The sequence below is a fragment of the Heptranchias perlo genome, chromosome 30, assembly GCF_035084215.1.
Source record: "Heptranchias perlo isolate sHepPer1 chromosome 30, sHepPer1.hap1, whole genome shotgun sequence".
Lineage (NCBI taxonomy): Eukaryota > Metazoa > Chordata > Chondrichthyes > Hexanchiformes > Hexanchidae > Heptranchias > Heptranchias perlo.
In genome coordinates, this window is record NC_090354.1 from 31,391,110 (window position 1) to 31,410,055 (window position 18,946).

Below are 18,946 nucleotides of genomic sequence, written 5' to 3' on the forward strand. Positions count from 1 at the left end.
CAGGGGCCCCTGTGCCCGAGAGCACCCAGTGCCCAGGGGCCCTGTGCCCGAGAGCACCCAGTGCCCAGGGGCCCTGTGCCCGAGAGCACCCAGTGCCCAGGGGCCCTGTGCCCGAGAGCACCCAGTGCCTGAGAGCACCCAGTGCCCAGGGGCCCTGTGCCCGAGAGTACCCAGTGCCCAGGGGCCCTGTGCCCGAGAGTACCCAGTGCCCAGGGGCCCTGTGCCCGAGAGCACCCAGTGCCCAGGGGCCCTGTGCCCGAGAGCACCCAGTGCCCGAGAGCACCCAGTGCCCAGGGGCCCTGTGCCCGAGAGCACCCAGTGCCCGAGAGCACCCAGTGCCCAGGGGCCCTGTGCCCGAGAGCACCCAGTGCCCAGGGGCCCTGTGCCCGAGAGCGCCCAGGGACGTTCTATATATCAGTAAACGGTCTAACCAATTTAATTTGTGTTGCATTAGTATGTGCGCCTTGGGATATACAAACGTTTTGTTTGGACTAACCTGGCCATTGTACGTGGCCCTTGGCTCTCTGATATGAACACCCCTCACCTGTCCGTCCTGGCACCATCACTGAGATCAGTGGCACCTGGGCACCATCACAGTGGGTACTTTCACCTTCTGAAGGGGCACTGACTGCTGGTGCACAGACCGTGCCCCCTCGGTGTCACGCGCAGTGTAGGTGGCCCGACTGGCAGCAGAGAGAGAGAGAGAGAGTCAGTTTTTCCCATGGTCGGCTGAAGATGTCGAGTCCGATCAGTCTGTTTCGATCTCCACACCAAATGGCGCCCTGGCATCAGCCCGTGAACCCACGGCTGGCACAGCCCCAAGTTCCCTGGCCTGCCCATTGCACGTAACTCATTCATGACCCAAATGCTTGAGTATGTGGCAGAGCCTTGGGCCTAGGACTGTTATCACAGAGACACCAATGTCCTTAATGTTAAATGGTGGGCTGTGGGAATGTTTGATAAACTCTGTCGTCTAGAAATTACTGATGGCAGTATTGGATGACGGCAGTTAATCCATTCCATGTTATATTCTTCTGCCTGCTGTTTTAGTGGGGGAGTTAAGTTGTATATTTTAAATGAATTAATGTCCTGTTTAAATGGTGGACAGAGGAATATCAAACAAGGTGTTGATATCAACAACAGTCAACTCAAGTCTTCAGCTTTCTGAGTCACATGGTTGAAACCTGGCCTTGCGGGTTCACAATTTAAAGTTTTCATCTGATTTAAAGAGGGCCACACTCGGCTCTTTAAACTAATCAGGCGGCCTGTCGGTGTGAGGGAGAAAGGAGCTGGATCACTGTGGCCAGAGTCCAGTCGGATCCCCGTTACCTGCTGTTCATCCCTGGCCACAGTGGGCGGAGCCTCCTTACCTCATCGTGGACTTTCCTCAGGAAGTCGATCTCGTCCTGCAGGGACTCAATTTTTCGCTCCAGGTCGATCCGAATCAAAGCAGCATCATCGACATCCTGGGGGGAGAGGAGGAGGGGAGCAGGGTTAGAAACTCCAGCATATAGTGATGGTTAATCAGAGTGTGTGCTCACACCAGCGAGGACCTGCCTCCTAATGGAGCTTCCAGGACCCCACTGACGTCAGGGAAGACTTGTGGGGGTTCAGAGGGGGAGGAGAGGGGGGGCTTCAGAGGAGGAGGAGAGGGGGGGCTTCAGAGGAGGAGGAGAGGGGGGGCTTCAGAGGAGGAGGAGAGGGGGGGCTTCAGAGGAGGAGGAGAGGGGGGGCTTCAGAGGAGGAGGAGAGGGGGGGCTTCAGAGGAGGAGGAGAGGGGGGGCTTCAGAGGAGGAGGAGAGGGGGGGCTTCAGAGGAGGAGGAGAGGGGGGGCTTCAGAGGAGGAGGAGAGGGGGGGCTTCAGAGGAGGAGGAGGGGGGGGGCTTCAGAGGAGGAGGAGGGGGGGGGCTTCAGAGGAGGAGGAGGGGGGGGGCTTCAGAGGAGGAGGAGGGGGGGGGGCTTCAGAGGAGGAGGAGGGGGGGCTTCAGAGGAGGAGGAGGGGGGGGCTTCAGAGGAGGAGGAGGGGGGGGCTTCAGAGGAGGAGGAGGGGGGGGGGCTTCAGAGGAGGAGGAGGGGGGCGCCTTCAGAGGAGGAGGAGGGGGGCGCCTTCAGAGGAGGAGGAGGGGGGCGCCTTCAGAGGAGGAGGAGAGGGGGGGCTCCAGAGGAGGAGGAGAGGGGGGGCTCCAGAGGAGGAGGAGAGGGGGGGCTTCAGAGGGGGAGGAGAGGGGGGCTTCAGAGGGGGAGGAGAGGGGGGGCTTCAGAGGGGGAGGAGAGGGGGGGCTTCAGAGGAGGAGGAGAGGGGGGGCTTCAGAGGAGGAGGAGAGGGGGGGGCTTCAGAGGAGGAGGAGAGGGGGGGCTTCAGAGGAGGAGGAGAGGGGGGGCTTCAGAGGAGGAGGAGGGGGGGGGGATTCAGAGGAGGCAGGAGGGTACAGGAAATGAAAGTCCATAAATCACTGTTGTTAATTTTATCACTGACAGTATTTCTGGACTGAATCATTCTCTCCGACTCTGTATTCTTCATCTGCCTGAAACCCTACCAGGTGCCCAGGGCCTGGGGGGAATCTACTAACATTGAGCCCTGGAGTTTGAGAATTCTTCTATTCATGCCAGTATTGTTCTCACCTGTGTCCACACACACACTTTCCAGCACCAGTTACTGGATCGTGATCAGGAGCACAAACTCTGGCTGATTTTCTCCCCTCACCTGGGGGGCACTGAGCCCAAATGTAGGTCCCCGACCGCTGCCCTGGCTGGGATCAGATTACTCAGCACAGACCTGGGACTCTCTGGTCTGAGTGCGCGTCTGTACCACACTGGGTGGAGTTTTAAAAAAAAATTCATTCTTGGGATGTGGGCGTCGCTGGCGAGGCCAGCATTTATTGCCCATTCCTAATTGCCCTTGAGAAGGTGGTGGTGAGCCGCTTTCTTGAACCACTGCAGTCCGTGTGGTGAAGGTTCTCCCACAGTGCTGTTAGGAAGGGAGTTCCAGGATTTTGACCCAGTGACGATGAAGGAACGGCGATATATTTCCAAGTCGGGATGGTGTGTGACTTGGAGGGGAACGTGCAGGTGGTGTTGTTCCCATGTGCCTGCTGCCCTTGTCCTTCTAGGTGGTAGAGGTCGCGGGTTTGGGAGGTGCTGTCGAAGAAGCCTTGGCAAGTTGCTGCAATGCTAGTAGTTACCCACTGAAGCACAGACATCACCATTCTGTGGCCAGGCTGTGTTTGGGCAACTTTTTCCACTCGTCAAAGGTTCCAGTACAGTATTTACCTGGTTGCTGTGCTGGTACATGCTGGGGTCATTGACTGTGCATTTCAAACAGGAACTGCACTGAAAGCCTCTTCAGCCATCTGGGAGCTTGTACTCTTTAAGGTGAGTGGCATTTTCAGCTGTAGCACTTTGTTTCTCTGTTCATTACATTTTTATTTCATTGCTTCCATTTGATATGTTGTTGGTTTCAGTTGTGGCCTAGGTTTTATATTTTTGGATCTTCTACCTTTGGCTTGTTGCCACTTGCAATATAAATTGGCACAGCCACAATTCTGAAGACGGGCATCTCAGAGGACTGGAGGAGGCTGGAGGGGGGAGGTGTGGTTACACCTTAGGTGGTCTTGCTGCACCCACCCTTACATATCTACAAGCCAAGGTGTTCCTACCTAGACACATCTGAGGAGATGGGCCTTCTATCACCCATGTTTTACTAGGAAGGTAGTTGCAGAAGTATTTTATCTCCTGATGCCAGACAGACTCCAGGGCAGGGATAGCTGTGCAAGGGCCTATTGAACTGACCAACATCTTGGAACTTCTACCCCACTGAGATCCTTTCAGGCAACAGCAGAGAACATCTGCCCAATTTACCAACCGGCAGTCCATCTAGCAAAGAAGGTGCCAGTTGCCTTGTTTGCCAGTGATAACCTAGTCATCCATTTCCCCACGGAAAGCCGCTGGGAGCGTGGGAGAGTGCTGCACTTTTCCCACATTGCAGGGTCCCAAAAGTGCAGGGTATCACTGATTGAGGCTCCTCCCCTTTCCTGCAGCCTTCATGAACAGAAAGGGGATGCACTTCATTCATGGGCAGCTAGTCTGTGACCATAGGCACAAAGTCATGTTTGTGAATGCCCACTATCTTGGTGGGAGTCATGATGTTTGGGTAGATTGGACGGGAGGAATTGGGGTTGAAGTCTAGAACTGCCAAGACCCAAGACCTCAAGGATCATTGTAATCAGTTGCCTATTGCACAGCTTTGCCAAACAAAGGGGACATCAGCTTGGGCACGCAGAAGAGGAGGCCCGGGTACAACCACTGGCAGAGGAGGAACCTGGGCCAAGCCTAACATACTGGCTAAACCAAGTAAGTTTACACACAGGAGGAGGCCATTTGGCCCATCATATCTGTGCCAAATCTTTGCTAGAGCAATCAAATATTAATCCCACTGCCCTGCACTCTCCCCATAACCCTGTATCTTCCTCTGCTTCAAAAATTTATCCAATTTTCCCTTAAAAGATGCAATGGTCTCTGCCTCAACCACTCACTGTGGTAAACCATTCCATGCTCCAACACCCCTCTGTGTAAAGAAATTTCTCTGACTCTCTCTTCAGTGACAATTTAATCCCAGTTGTGGACAGGAAGGAGTAGATTTTCATCTTCACCACCTGGGTGGAAGATTTGTTGGGGAGGATCACACATCCCTTACGGGACCTGCTGGATTTTTCTTCCATTGAAGAGTCTTAAGGCAGGATCTAACTGGAGAGGCTTTCATTAAAGTGGCCGTTCCACCCAATCCACGTGTCCAATGAAGAGGCCCAGCTCACCATCACCACCATTGCCCTGCACCCTACCCCAACGACCCCAGATACTAATTCATCTCTCTGCTATCTTATCCCACCCCATCCTCACTGGTGCTCAGTTCTACTATTCGAGACTTGGGGTACAGTCAGAGGTTTGATCTTCTCTTACACTGTTTCTTACCTGTCTGTAGGCAGTTAAGTTGTTCTCAGCTTCTATCCGCAGATTGATCTCATCCTGTAACCTGAAAAACAGAATTTGGGAGGAGTGATTCTGTTAAATCATTTGGAGATTAAGCATCCTCAGCTATGACTGTGACAGTTCAGACTTTTAAAATACCGCTCTGTGTCTCTCAATGGCTGTACAGTATTTCTCCATGGGCAGAGCTGGGACTTCCCACCATCTGGAAATGCCCTTATTTACAAGCTTTCTGCGTATGACCAGTTATCAAATGCCTTCTTAAAATCCACATACGCCCCATCCATTGATCCTTCTTTATCAATCATCTCAGCAACCCAACCAGAGAACTCCATTAGGTTAATGAGACACAGACATCTGGTCACACAATTGCGCTGACTCTCCCTGATCAGATTACATTTTTACAAGTGCTGACTTACTCTGTTCCCAATAATGGATTCTGGTCACTTTTCGCACTGCTGTTGTTAAACTCACTGTCCCGTCGCTTCTTGGTGTTCCCCCCACACCCTCCTCTTTAAATGAAGGAGCAGGGTGTGCAATCTTCTGATCCTCTGGTATTCCACCCGATTCCAGCGAACTTTGGAAGATTACAACCGACGTGTTGCTGAATCCCTTGCCTATTTTTCGGTGGAAGTATCTCGGTCAGCCAGCTTCAGTCCCATTATCTTACCCCTTAGATTTTTTTCTGTTTCTATTAATCCCAGTTTACCCCACCCCCCCCTCTCTCTTCTCTACTCCCGAGTCTGCCCTGTATCTCTGGTATCCCATTTCTTTTGTACTTCAAAAGTCAAAGCAAAATATTCATCTCGCAGTATCCAGCCTGTCCTTATCCTCCAATAGGGTCTTTATAATGGGCCCACCTCCTCCTTTCCCACTCTCTTTTCCTGATCAGATCCTGTGCCATCATCCCTGATACCAGCTAGAAGTTTTTCTTCGAACTTCCTCTTCGGTTCACTATTTTCTTGGTCATCTTCTGTTGCTTCCTATAACCCTCCCGCTCCTCATTCTTGACACAATCCTTTCCCATTCTCCTTTTGCTTAATACCAGCCCTCAGTCTATCACTATACTGCCCCAAGACCTCCCCTGTTGCCTTTCAGGGATATTTACTGGTTTTGTTATCCACGAGTTGAAAATCTCCCACTGTGGGTCCATCAGATCACCAACTAATAATCTCTCCCTCCCTATCCCAGCCAATTCCTTTCACAAAGTTGGCCTTGTTGAAAGCCAAAATCTTGGTTGAGGGAAGAAGGGAGTCACAAGCCAACGCCACTATAACCAGGCTCATTGGCCGTTTGCTGTCTGTGGGATCTTGCTGTGCACAAATTGGCTGCTGCGTTTGCCTACGTGACAGTAGCTGGGATTTTAACTCCTGGGCAGAAAGCGTGAAGATCGGGCGGCCCAGAAGCAGACAGCCGGCACTCAGCGTTGGGGCGGAAGAGGGGTGGGTCGGGAGGGGGAGGGGTGAAGGGAGGGTCCCGCCGGCGGGAAGGGCAGTGGTTGCCTGGGGCAGCGGAGGCTCAAACCCGCCTTCTGGGGCCTGGAGAAATTTGTATTTAGCTTTTGGGGTCTTCACTTTTGCTCCGGGGCGGTGGGGGGGTTTACTGGTCAGGGCATCTGATTGGTGAGCGAGCAATTTTGAATAACCCAGCCCATTTTATTTTTTGTGTAGTTCCTATATCTCAGCGTATTTAGCTCCCGGTCTAGCCCTGAGACAGCCAGGTCTCTGTAATTGCTACACCTCATCCCCAGTCACTGGATTTGTGCTCCTCAATCCTCCATTGTGTTTGGAATACTTTTAGCATTGGTATAAAGACAGCCCTTGGTTGCGTATTTTCTCCCCTCTAAGCTCCCTCCACTATTGGTCCCCTTGCTTCAGTTCATTCCCACGTTCCTTTACTGCTGTTAAACTCCCCACTTCCATCACCTCTACCTTTTCCCTCTCTCCCATGTTATCTAGTTGAAGTCTTCATTTATCCCGACCTAAATCTTTCATTTACCAGTTTAAATTTATCGCTGCTGCTCTGGTTTGGTTGGAGCAGCACTTTATGTACAAACAGGTCCCACAGAATTTCTTAAAGGGGCGCAGTCTTAAAATAAACGCTTTTCCAAATGTTTTTCCAGAGATTTGTAGCCACGAACTGCAGCAATGTCATTCACAGAGAAACAAACCCTCAGCCCAAAATATCACAATGAAAATGAAACATTTTTTTTCTTTCCCTTCCCCCTGATCTCAACTTCAGGTGGACAGGCCCCTATAAATTGCAGCATTAACAGAAAAACTTCACTTTAAATTAATGCTTTAGGTGATTTTCGAAGGGTTAAACGAGCTTGCCCCTCAGCGCCGCTCAGAGTTGGTGAATCGAAGTGATTGTCAGTTCTCAGTGCACGGTCTATCCTGAGGGATGGACCAGGCCCCAGCCCCTGGCCCAGGGCTCACACAGTCAGGCCCTGTTAAAAATTCTCTCGATCACTTTGTGGAACCATGATTGATTCATTGATGCAGCAGAAAAACAGGTTTTGCTCTATTTTTATTAGTGACTCATTGTGGCAGAGGTTAGAAAACAAAGGGGCTGCTGTTTGCCCCTCACACGCCCTTCAATCCCTTCACTTCTGACACATTGATCCTGATAGTTTACCCACCATCAGGACACACAGCTCCAGGCTGAACGACATGGGGCTGACACGAAATATGCAGCTTGCTTTCTGGCCAAGTCTTGGGTTTGCTCAGGTCTGCCCTCTGCTGGTAGACCAGTCAATATGCTGCTTCTTCCTCTGGGGCTCGTAATAGGGAATCATGGGCGATGCAACGGGATTTTACAAGCTGTAAAGATTTTTTTTAACACTTATTTTTATGCTCATCAAACTGAAGGATGTTATTGCTGTGGATTGAATCACTTTCCATTTCAGGCACTTAGTGCCAACATCAAACACTCCCAGGGTAGGTACAGCACGGGTTAGATACAGAGTAAAGCTCCCTCTACATTGTCCCATCAAACACTCCTAGGGCAGGTACAGCACGGGTTAGATACAGAGTAAAGCTCCCTCTACACTGTCATCAAACACTCCCAGGGCAGGTACAGCACGGGTTAGATACAGAGTAAAGCTCCCTCTACACTGTCCCATCAAACACTCCCAGGGCAGATACAGAACGGGTTAGATACAGAGTAAAGCTCCCTCTGCACTGTCCCATCAAACACTCCCAGGGCAGGTACAGAATGGCTTAGATACAGAGTAAAGCTCCTTCTACACTGCCCCATCATTGTGCCTCAGCCACAACCACAAATAGGTTCCCCCTGCAGCATCAACTGGGACATACCTGGCAATGAGAGTCTGCTTCACTACAACAGGTGAACATGTGGACTATCTCAAGTAGAGATAATGTCACCATTCTGCTCATGAAGGACCCCGTAACCTAGTATCTGCCTAGCATTGGCTCAAACTCACACCGTCTGTTGTCCAGTGACCAACTAGATACTATGCTCCTTTGTGAGGAAGGATTCTTTGAGGGTCAAGAGTCAAACCTCTGTAGTAGACTCATTACCCCAGGGTCCTGTTGATGACTTACCTGTTGGGGGGGTGGTAAGAGGAGGGGCTGACAGGGCCTGTAGAACTTTGTCCACCTTCAGGATGCTGGGGGTGATCTGTCTGTCAACAGGCCCAATCATATCAATTGAAACAGAGTTGAGCATTGAGTCAATGGAAGGGGAGACCGAGGGTGTATAATGGACGCTGATCCACATCTGACAGTTTTCCACCCGTGCCCAAACTGAAAGTTATCCCCCACCCCCAGTCTAACGTTATGCAGAGTGGGGAGAGGGGGTGTTACCTCAAATCCAGCTCAGACTGAAGAGATTAATTTGTCTTCTGCTATAAGGGTCCTGTGTGAAATGAGTTTGGCCAGTCTCAGTCCAATAGTGGCCAGCTTCCTACACAGTAAAACTGCCTTTAAATCATCACTAATTGTCTATCTCAAAGGCCACAGGATGGCTGTGTGGGAAATGATGGAAAATGTCACGTAGGAACAGGAGGAGACCATTCAGCCCCTCGAGCCTGTCCCACCAATCAATCAAATCATGGCTGATCTGTACCTCAACTCCACTTACCCGCCTTTGCTCCATATCCCTTGGCAGCCATAGCAACAAAAATCTATCGATCTCAGTCTTGAAAGCTCCAATTGTCCCCCAGCATCCACAGCCCCCACGGCAGAGAGTTCCAGATTCCCACTACCCTTTGTGTGATGGACGGCCTAGCTCTAATATTAATAATTATGCCTCCTCGTTCTTGATTCTCCCACCACAGGAAATAGTTTCCCTGTATCTACCCTATAGAATTCTTTGTTCATTTTACTCCTCAATCAGGTCACCCCTCCATTTTCTAAACTCAAGGGAATACAACCCAAGCTTATTCAACCTGTACTCATAATTTAACCCTTTAAGCCCCGGTAAATCTGCACTGTACCCTTTCCAAGGCCAATATTTTGTTGGAGGATTGCTGGGCCTTGTTTGTTTAATGGAGAAGCACTGTTGTCATGGTGACTTGCAAGCCTTCCAGCCCTTGAATGTAAATGAGCTGCCTGTTCTCAGTGGACGGTGAGTTGGTCAGTTTGTTCAAACACATTGAGATGCCGTCACTGATTTGGGCTACCTTCCAGTAGAAGCTTGTCTCTGAAGCACATTCTGTATGAATAGATGAACAGGGTACTGGGGCTTCCAAGTGTGGTGGTACTAAGTGGTAGGTCACAGATTTTTTTCCCCACATTGTTTGTTCTTCCAAGAGGTGAGCTGCCCATGCAAGCCATTTTGTGAATGGGTCAGGCACTTCCTTCAACAGACAGGAGGGGCGAATTGCAGCATAAGAACGTAAGAATGTAAGAAATAGGAGCAGGAGTAGGCCATACGGCTCCTCGAGCCTGCTCCACCATTCAATAAGATCTTGGCTGATCTTCGACCTCAACTCCACTTTCCTGCCCGATCCCCATATCCCTTGATTCCCATAGAGTCCAAAAATCTATCGATCTCAGCCTTGAATATACTCAACGACTGAGCATCCACAGCCCTCTGGGGTAGAGAATTTCAAAGATTCACAACCCTCTGAGTGAAGAAATTTCTCCTCATCTCAGTCTTGAATGGCCGACCCCTTTTCCTGAGATTATGCCCCCTAGTTCTAGACTTGCCAGCCCAGGGTAACAGCCTCACAGCATCTACCCCGTCGAGCCCTCTCAGAATCTTGCATGTTTCAATGAGATCACCTTTCATTCTTCTAAAGAGAGTATAGGTCCATTCTACTCAATCCCTCCTCAAAGGACAACCCTCTCATCCCAGGAATCAATCTAGTGAACCTTCGTTGCACCCACTCTAAGGCAAGTATATCCTTCCTCAGATAAGGAGACCAAAACTGTACACAGTACTCCAGGAGTGGTCTCACCAAAGCCCTGTACAGTTGTAGCAAGACTTCCTTACTCTTGGACTCCAACCCCCTTGCAATAAAGGAAAACATACCATTTGCCTTCCGAATTGCTTGCTGTACCTGCCTGTTAACTTTCTGTATTTCTTGTACGAGGACACCCAAATCCCTCTGAACATGAACATTTAATAGTTTCTCACCATTTAAAAAATATTCTGTTTTTCTATTCTTCCTACCAAAGTGAATAACCTCACATTTCTCCACATTATACTCCATTTGCCACCTTCTTGCCCACTCACTTAACCTGTCTATATCCCTTTGCAGACTCTTTGTATCCTCCTCACAGCTTACTTTCTCACCTAGCTTTGTATCGTCAGCAAACTTGGATACATTACACTCGGTCCCTTCATCTAAGTGATTAATATAGATTGTAAATAGCTGAGGCCCAAGCACTGATCCTTGCGGCACCCCACTAGTTACAGCCTGCCAACCTGAAAATGACCCGTTTATCTCTACTCTCTTTTCTATCCGTTAACCAATCCTCTATCCATGCAAATATATTACCCCCAACCCCATAAGCCCTTATCTTGTGTAACAATCTTTTATGTGGCACCTTATCGAATGCCTTTTGAAAATCCAAATATACAACATCCACTGGTTCCCCTTTATCTACCCTGCTAGTTACATCCTCAAAAAACTGTAATGGATTTGTCAAACACAATTTCCCTTTCATAAAACCGTGTTGACTCTGCTTAATCATATTATGATTTTCTAAGTTCCCCGTTACCACGTCGTTAATAATGGATTCCAGCATTCTCCCGACTACTGATATCAGGCTAACTGGCCTGTAGTTCCCTGTTTTCTCTCTCTACCTCCTTTCTTGAATAGGGGGGTTACTTTTACTCAGCCATCCTTTGCTGCTCCTCGTGGCTGGGTTCAAAGCAGAATTGGGCAAGGCTTGTGGATGGTGGATGGGATGGATGGTGGATGGGATGGATGGTGATTGGGATGGACGGTGGATGGGATGGATGGTGGATGGGATGGATGGTGATTGGGATGGACGGTGGATGGGATGGACGGTGGATGGGATGGATGGTGATTGGGATGGACGGTGGATGGGATGGACGGTGGATGGGATGGACGGTGGATGGGATGGACGGTGGATGGGATGGACGGTGGATGGGATGGATGGTGATTGGGATGGACGGTGGATGGGATGGACGGTGGATGGGATGGATGGTGATTGGGATGGACGGTGGATGGGATGGACGGTGGATGGGATGGACGGTGGATGGGATGGACGGTGGTTGGGATGGACGGTGGATGGGATGGACGGTGGATGGGATGGACGGTGGATGGGATGGACGGTGGATGGGAAGGACGGTGGATGGGATGGACGGTGGATGGGATGGACGGTGGATGGGATGGACGGTGGATGGGATGGACGGTGGATGGGATGGATGGTGATTGGGATGGACGGTGATTGGGATGGACGGTGGATGGGATGGACGGTGGATGGGATGGATGGTGATTGGGATGGACGGTGGATGGGATGGACGGTGGATGGGATGGACGGTGGATGGGATGGACGGTGGATGGGATGGACGGTGGATGGGATGGATGGTGGATGGGATGGACGGTGGATGGGATGGACGGTGGATGGGATGGATGGTGATTGGGATGGACGGTGATTGGGATGGACGGTGGATGGGATGGACGGTGGATGGGATGGATGGTGATTGGGATGGACGGTGGATGGGATGGACGGTGGATGGGATGGACGGTGGATGGGATGGACGGTGGATGGGATGGATGGTGGATGGGATGGACGGTGGATGGGATGGACGGTGATTGGGATGGACGGTGATTGGGATGGATGGTGATTGGGATGGACGGTGGATGGGATGGACGGTGGATGGGATGGACGGTGGATGGGATGGACGGTGATTGGGATGGACGGTGGATGGGATGGACGGTGGATGGGATGGACGGTGGATGGGATGGACGGTGATTGGGATGGACGGTGGATGGGATGGACGGTGGATGGGATGGACGGTGGATGGGATGGACGGTGGATGGGATGGACGGTGGATGGGATGGACGGTGATTGGGATGGACGGTGGTTGGGATGGACGGTGGATGGGATGGACGGTGGATGGGATGGACGGTGATTGGGATGGACGGTGGATGGGATGGACGGTGGATGGGATGGACGGTGGATGGGATGGACGGTGGATGGGATGGACGGTGGTTGGGATGGACGGTGGTTGGGATGGATGGTGGATGGGATGGATGGTGGTTGGGATGGACGGTGATTGGGATGGACGGTGGTTGGGATGGATGGTGGATGGGATGGACGGTGGTTGGGATGGACGGTGGATGGGATGGACGGTGGTTGGGATGGACGGTGGTTGGGATGGACGGTGGATGGGATGGATGGTGGTTGGGATGGACGGTGATTGGGATGGACGGTGATTGGGATGGACGGTGGATGGGATGGATGGTGGTTGGGATGGACGGTGATTGGGATGGACGGTGGTTGGGATGGATGGTGGATGGGATGGATGGTGGTTGGGATGGACGGTGGATGGGATGGACGGTGGTTGGGATGGATGGTGGATGGGATGGATGGTGGATGGGATGGATGGTGGTTGGGATGGATGGTGGTTGGGATGGACGGTGGATGGGATGGACGGTGGTTGGGATGGACGGTGGATGGGATGGATGGTGGTTGGGATGGACGGTGGATGGGATGGACGGTGGTTGGGATGGACGGTGGATGGGATGGATGGTGGTTGGGATGGACGGTGATTGGGATGGACGGTGATTGGGATGGACGGTGGATGGGATGGATGGTGGTTGGGATGGACGGTGATTGGGATGGACGGTGGTTGGGATGGACGGTGGTTGGGATGGACGGTGGTTGGGATGGATGGTGGATGGGATGGATCGTGGTTGGGATGGACGGTGATTGGGATGGATGGTGGATGGGATGGATGGTGGTTGGGATGGACGGTGATTGGGATGGACGGTGGTTGGGATGGATGGTGGATGGGATGGATGGTGGATGGGATGGACGGTGGATGGGATGGACGGTGATTGGGATGGACGGTGGATGGGATGGACGGTGGTTGGGATGGACAGTGGATGGGATGGACGGTGGTTGGGATGGACGGTGATTGGGATGGACGGTGGTTGGGATGGATGGTGGATGGGATGGATGGTGGTTGGGATGGACGGTGGATGGGATGGACGGTGGTTGGGATGGACGGTGGTTGGGATGGACGGTGGTTGGGATGGACGGTGGTTGGGATGGACGGTGGTTGGGATGGACGGTGGATGGGATGGACGGTGGATGGGATGGACGGTGGTTGGGATGGACGGTGGTTGGGATGGACGGTGGTTGGGATGGACGGTGGATGGGATGGACGGTGGATGGGATGGACGGTGGTTGGGATGGACGGTGGTTGGGATGGACGGTGGTTGGGATGGACGGTGGATGGGATGGACGGTGGATGGGATGGACGGTGGATGGGATGGACGGTGGTTGGGATGGATGGTGGATGGGATGGACGGTGGATGGGATGGACGGTGGATGGGATGGACGGTGGATGGGATGGACGGTGGATGGGATGGACGGTGGTTGGGATGGACGGTGGTTGGGATGGACGGTGGATGGGATGGATGGTGGATGGGATGGATGGTGGATGGGATGGGGGAGACCCAAGATACTAAGGCTGGGAGAAATTGGCTTAAAAATAAAGAGAATCTCACGCTTCAAAAATTCACACTGCAAAAATGGAATTGAAGAATCTGTTGTGTGTTCAGTGCTGGGTGCCATATTGGGTGGCCCATTGGTAACTACTTAGCTTGTTCTGAGATGCTCCATCAGTTGTCATTGCAGTCTTTGCCAAACAACCTTTCTTGTGTCTTCATTCTGCCACCTCCCCAGTGTGGGTGATGGCCAACCCAAGGATGCCCAGTGCTGCTTTGAACACGGCCACGAGGCTCAGCTCAGGAGGCCACAGTTCTCCCATCCTGGCCTGGGTGAGATTGCCAATTGGTGGAAGTGTTCAGACAGGTGATGGTGTGAGGTAAGAGTACCTGGTTCAGGTGGATGAAGCGATGAACAGCTGGTGCAATGAGCTGTTTTCAAATGTAATTTTTTTGCACACAAGAATCTTAATGCTGAGCAATGGAACTCTCTCCATTTTAGGCACCCACTGTCAGCAACAGGCACACCCGGATCAGATACAGCATAGCCAGAAGTAGACTAAAGCTCCCTCTACACTGCCCCAACAACATGCCTCAGGCCTAACCTCAGAAGAGCAGACCCCACTGCATGATAGCTGGAGTACTGTGCGCAGTTCTGGTCAGCACATTACAGGAAGGACGTAATTGCTCTGGAGAGAGTGCAGAGAAGATTTACAAGAATGTTGCCAGGGCTTGAAAATTGCAGCTACGAGGAGAGATTGGATAGGCTGGGGTTGTTTTCCTTGGAGCAGAGGAGGCTGAGGGGAGACTTGATTGAGGTGTGCAAAATTATGAGGGGCCCAGACAGAGTAGACAGGAAGTACCTGTTTCCCCTAGTGGAGAGTTCTAGAACTAGAGGACATAGATGTAAACTGATTAGCAGAAGGATTAGAGGGGACATGAGGAAAAACTTCTTTACCCAGAGGGTGGTGGGTGTATGGAATTCGCTGCCCGAATTGGTGGTAGAGGCAGGGACCCTCAACTCTTTTAAAAAGTACCTGGACCTGCACCTAAAGTGCTGTAAGCTACAGGGCTACGGACCGGGTGCTGGAAGGTGGGATTAGAACGGGCACCTGGTTTTTCTTCGAGCTGGCACGGACACGATGGGCCGAATGGCCCCCTTCTGTGCTGTATCTTTTCTATGGTTCTATGAGTGTGACATTTACTCATTTAATATGCAGCCATTAGGAGTAAGATTGGCAATTGATGCTGTGTTAGGTTTTGTTTTATGCTGTAGACCCAGGTCTATTAGGAACTGGGGTTGACTCATTCCACATAGAATCTTTATAGCCAGGTCCCAGAGATGGAAGGCCAGACCCTAACCCACTATACCACCCAAGTCCCATGTTCTTTACTCACTCAGGTCCAGCCTTGAAAAGAAGTTTTGTGTAGTCAATGCTGCGGTTAAATTTAGAGGATGACATGATGGTAACATATTTTCAAAGCACCAATCGGCATTGTGGCAGGCTGTGGTGGTTCCCCATTCTGTCCCTCTCCGAGTCATACGACAGGGGTGGGGTACCGATTGGGGATGAGAGAATCTCCCCAAATGGAGGAGAGCACTTCAGCAGTGAGTTGGCACCAGCCCTCTCGCAGGGCAGAGAATGACAGAGCTGCTGGTCTACAGTCAACCAACTACCCAACTTCTCCACAGCAATGTGTAGCCTTGAAAGAGCCTGCATGATGGAAACCCCGAGGGAGTGTGTCCCTCACATGGGGAAACAAACTTTAGAAAATAATTCAGGACAAATTATGAGGGGATTTGATGGAGTAAAACAGGAGAAACTGTTTCCACTGGCAGGAGGATCGGTAACCAGAGGATACAGATTTAAGATAATTGGCAAAAGAACCATGGGGGAGATGTGGAGATTTATTTTTAATGCAGTGAGTTGTTATGATCTGGAATGCACTGCCTGAAAGGGCGGGGGAAACAGATTCAATAATAACTTTCAAAAGGGAATTGGATAAATACTTGAAAAGGAGAAATTTACAGGGCTGTGGGGAAAGAGCGGGGGAGTGGTGCTAATTGGATAGTTCTTTCAAAGAGCCGGCACAGGCACGATGGGCCGAATGGCCTCCTTTTATGCTGTATCATTCTATGATTGTACCAATGGGGTGGGTTTTCATCTTCACCACCTGGGTGTTAAACCGTTGGGGCAGATCTCACGCCCGTTATGGAACTCCCCTGATTCTCATCCCATTGAAATGAAAATCGGTTGTGGGGGGTGGGGGTTTCTAGAGCGGGCGTGTGATCCTCCCCAACAGATTAACACCCAGCTGGTGAAGACAGACATCCAGCCCAACAAGTCTGGGGATCCCGTACCTCTGTTTCAGGTTGTTCCGATCCTCCTGCAGATTGTCCCTCTCGATCTCCAGACGGGCCTTGGTGCTGTTCAGTTGGTCCATCTGTTGTCGCAGCTCCCTGATCTCGTCCAGGTACATCTCCCCCAGCCGACTAGGCTCCTTCCCCTTGATCTGGTTGAGCTCGGTGGCCAGGATCTTGTTCTGGTTCTCCAGGAAACGCACCTTCTCGATGTAACTGGCAAAGCGGTCGTTCAGCTCCATCATCTCAAACTTCTCGTTGGTGCGAGTCTCCTTGAACTCAGCGTTGAGGGCGTCTGACAGGGTGAAGTCGAGCTTGTCCTGGAACATTGCGGAGCTTTTAGTCGGGTAGTTGATATGCTTCAATCGAATCACGGAGCTTCTGGAGGTAACTGGCAAAACAGACCTGTGCAAGAAGATGAATTTAGCAGGAGTAAAGAGATGATTCCTTTCGTCCCCCCCACCTCCGTCTATCCCAGTGTAAGTACTGTCATTCCCATCCCATTTATCTCACTCCCCCTGACTCTTGATGAATTACAGGAGGTCTTTCCTGCTTCCACTAACTTGGCCAAGTGGCCTCTCTTCTTGCAGTGAGCTTTGGAAGGCTATTTGACAGCAGAGGGCATCACAGCCAGCCCCAATCTTGCCCTTAAGTGACATCCACACATTGTCCAGCAAGGGTCAATAGATGCCAACAGTAGGGACTGGCTGATTTCAACATTTTTCAGACCGGTGCAGGGATGCCCAGTTGTATAGCTAGCCCAGCTGAGATCAGTTAACTCCGCACACACCAGAGGTCAGACTCCTGCTGCTCTGTATCGCTCAGTTACATGTTTTTTAACCTTTGAGCCAATTAACTCCCAAAGTAGCTTTTACTTAATTGAACTAACATTTTATACCCACAAAGGAATTACATTGTACTGGCCAAATACCCCCAGAGGGGTATATACACCTATTGTATTACAGTGTATCGGCCAAAGGCCCCCAATGGGGTATATACCCATGGTATTACAGTGGACTGGCCAAATGTATTATAGTGCACTGGCCAAATGCCCCAAGGGGGTATATACCCACTGTATTATAGTGCACTGGCCATATGCCCCCAATGGGGTATATACCCATGGTATTATAGTGGACTGGCCAAATGCCCCTGAGGGGGTATATACCCACTGTATTACAGTACACTGGCCAAATGCCCCTAAGGGGGTATATACCCACTGTATTATAGTGCACTGGCCAAATGCCCCTAAGGGGGTATATACCCACTGTATTATAGTGCACTGGCCAAATGTCCCTAAGGGGGTATATACCCACTGTATTATAGTGCACTGGCCAAATGCCCCTGAGGGGGTATATACCCACTGTATTACAGTGGACTGGCCAAATGCCCCTAAGGGGGTATATACCCACTGTATTATAGTGCACTGGCCAAATGCCCCTAAAGGGGTATATACCCACTGTATTACAGTGCACTGGCCAAATGCCCCTAAGGGGGTATAAACTCACTGTATTACAGTGCACTGGCCAAATGCCCCTGAGGGGGTATATACCCACTGTATTATAGTGCACTGGCCAAATGCCCCTAAGGGGATATATACCCACTGTATTACAGTGCACTGGCCAAATGCCCTTGAGGGGGTATATGCCCACTGTATTATAGTGCACTGGCCAAATGCCCCATAGGGGATATATACTCACTGTATTACAGTGGACTGGCCAAATACCCTTGAGGGGGTATATGCCCACTGTATTACAGTGCACTGGCCAAATGCCCCTAAGGGGGTATAAACTCACTGTATTACAGTGCACTGGCCAAATGCCCCTAAGGGGGTATATACCCACTGTATTACAGTGCAGTGGCCAAATGCCCCTAAGGGGGTATAAACTCACTGTATTATAGTGCACTGGCCAAATGCCCCTAAGGGGGTATATACTCACTGTATTATAGTGCACTGGCCAAATGCCCCTAAGGGGGTATATACCCACTGTATTACAGTGCACTGGCCAAATACCCTTGAGGGGGTATATACCCACTGTATTACAGTGCACTGGCCAAATGCCCCCAATGCAGGAGGCACAGTCTAGTGTCCATGTGGGGTTGAGTGTCCAGGTGAGTGGCACCTGAAGTGTTTTTGGCCTCTGTGGGTGTATCAGGTGCCACCTGCACTGCGTTCCTACCTGTCGGCCTCCTGCCCCTCACCCACCCACAGCCCCAACCCACTGTCACTGAGTCCCACCCACCCAGACATCAGCTGACTGCAGTCTTCATATTCCTGCCTTCAATCATTTAGTGCGCAGTTACTGAGATTTCTGATTTACAAATGACTCATAAAATCCTCAAGTTCATGATTTACAGTTTCTAAGTTTTTTTCCACCCCGATTCTGGACAGGGATATTTTAAACTTTTAATGATTGACGTGGACAGCGGGCAATGAGCGTGGGCTCAATAATACAAACATCGTCCAGCTGTTTTTCATTACTTGA

The 18,946-nt window shown here is 51.0% G+C and overlaps 1 protein-coding gene across 1 annotated transcript in view; it reads right to left on the bottom strand.

Annotated features, from left to right (window-relative positions):
• gfap (glial fibrillary acidic protein) overlaps positions 1-16,864 on the bottom strand; it is a 35,804-nt gene extending 18,940 nt beyond the window's left edge. Inside the window, exons 1-3 of the mRNA XM_067969273.1 lie at positions 16,464-16,864; positions 4,969-5,029; positions 1,371-1,466 (exon numbers count right to left, since the gene is read on the bottom strand). Coding sequence (XP_067825374.1) covers positions 1,371-1,466; positions 4,969-5,029; positions 16,464-16,792 — 486 coding nt within the window. The 5' untranslated portion in view covers positions 16,793-16,864. The remainder of the gene's footprint in view (positions 1-1,370; positions 1,467-4,968; positions 5,030-16,463) is intronic.
• Between the last annotated feature and the right edge of the window lie 2,082 nt (positions 16,865-18,946).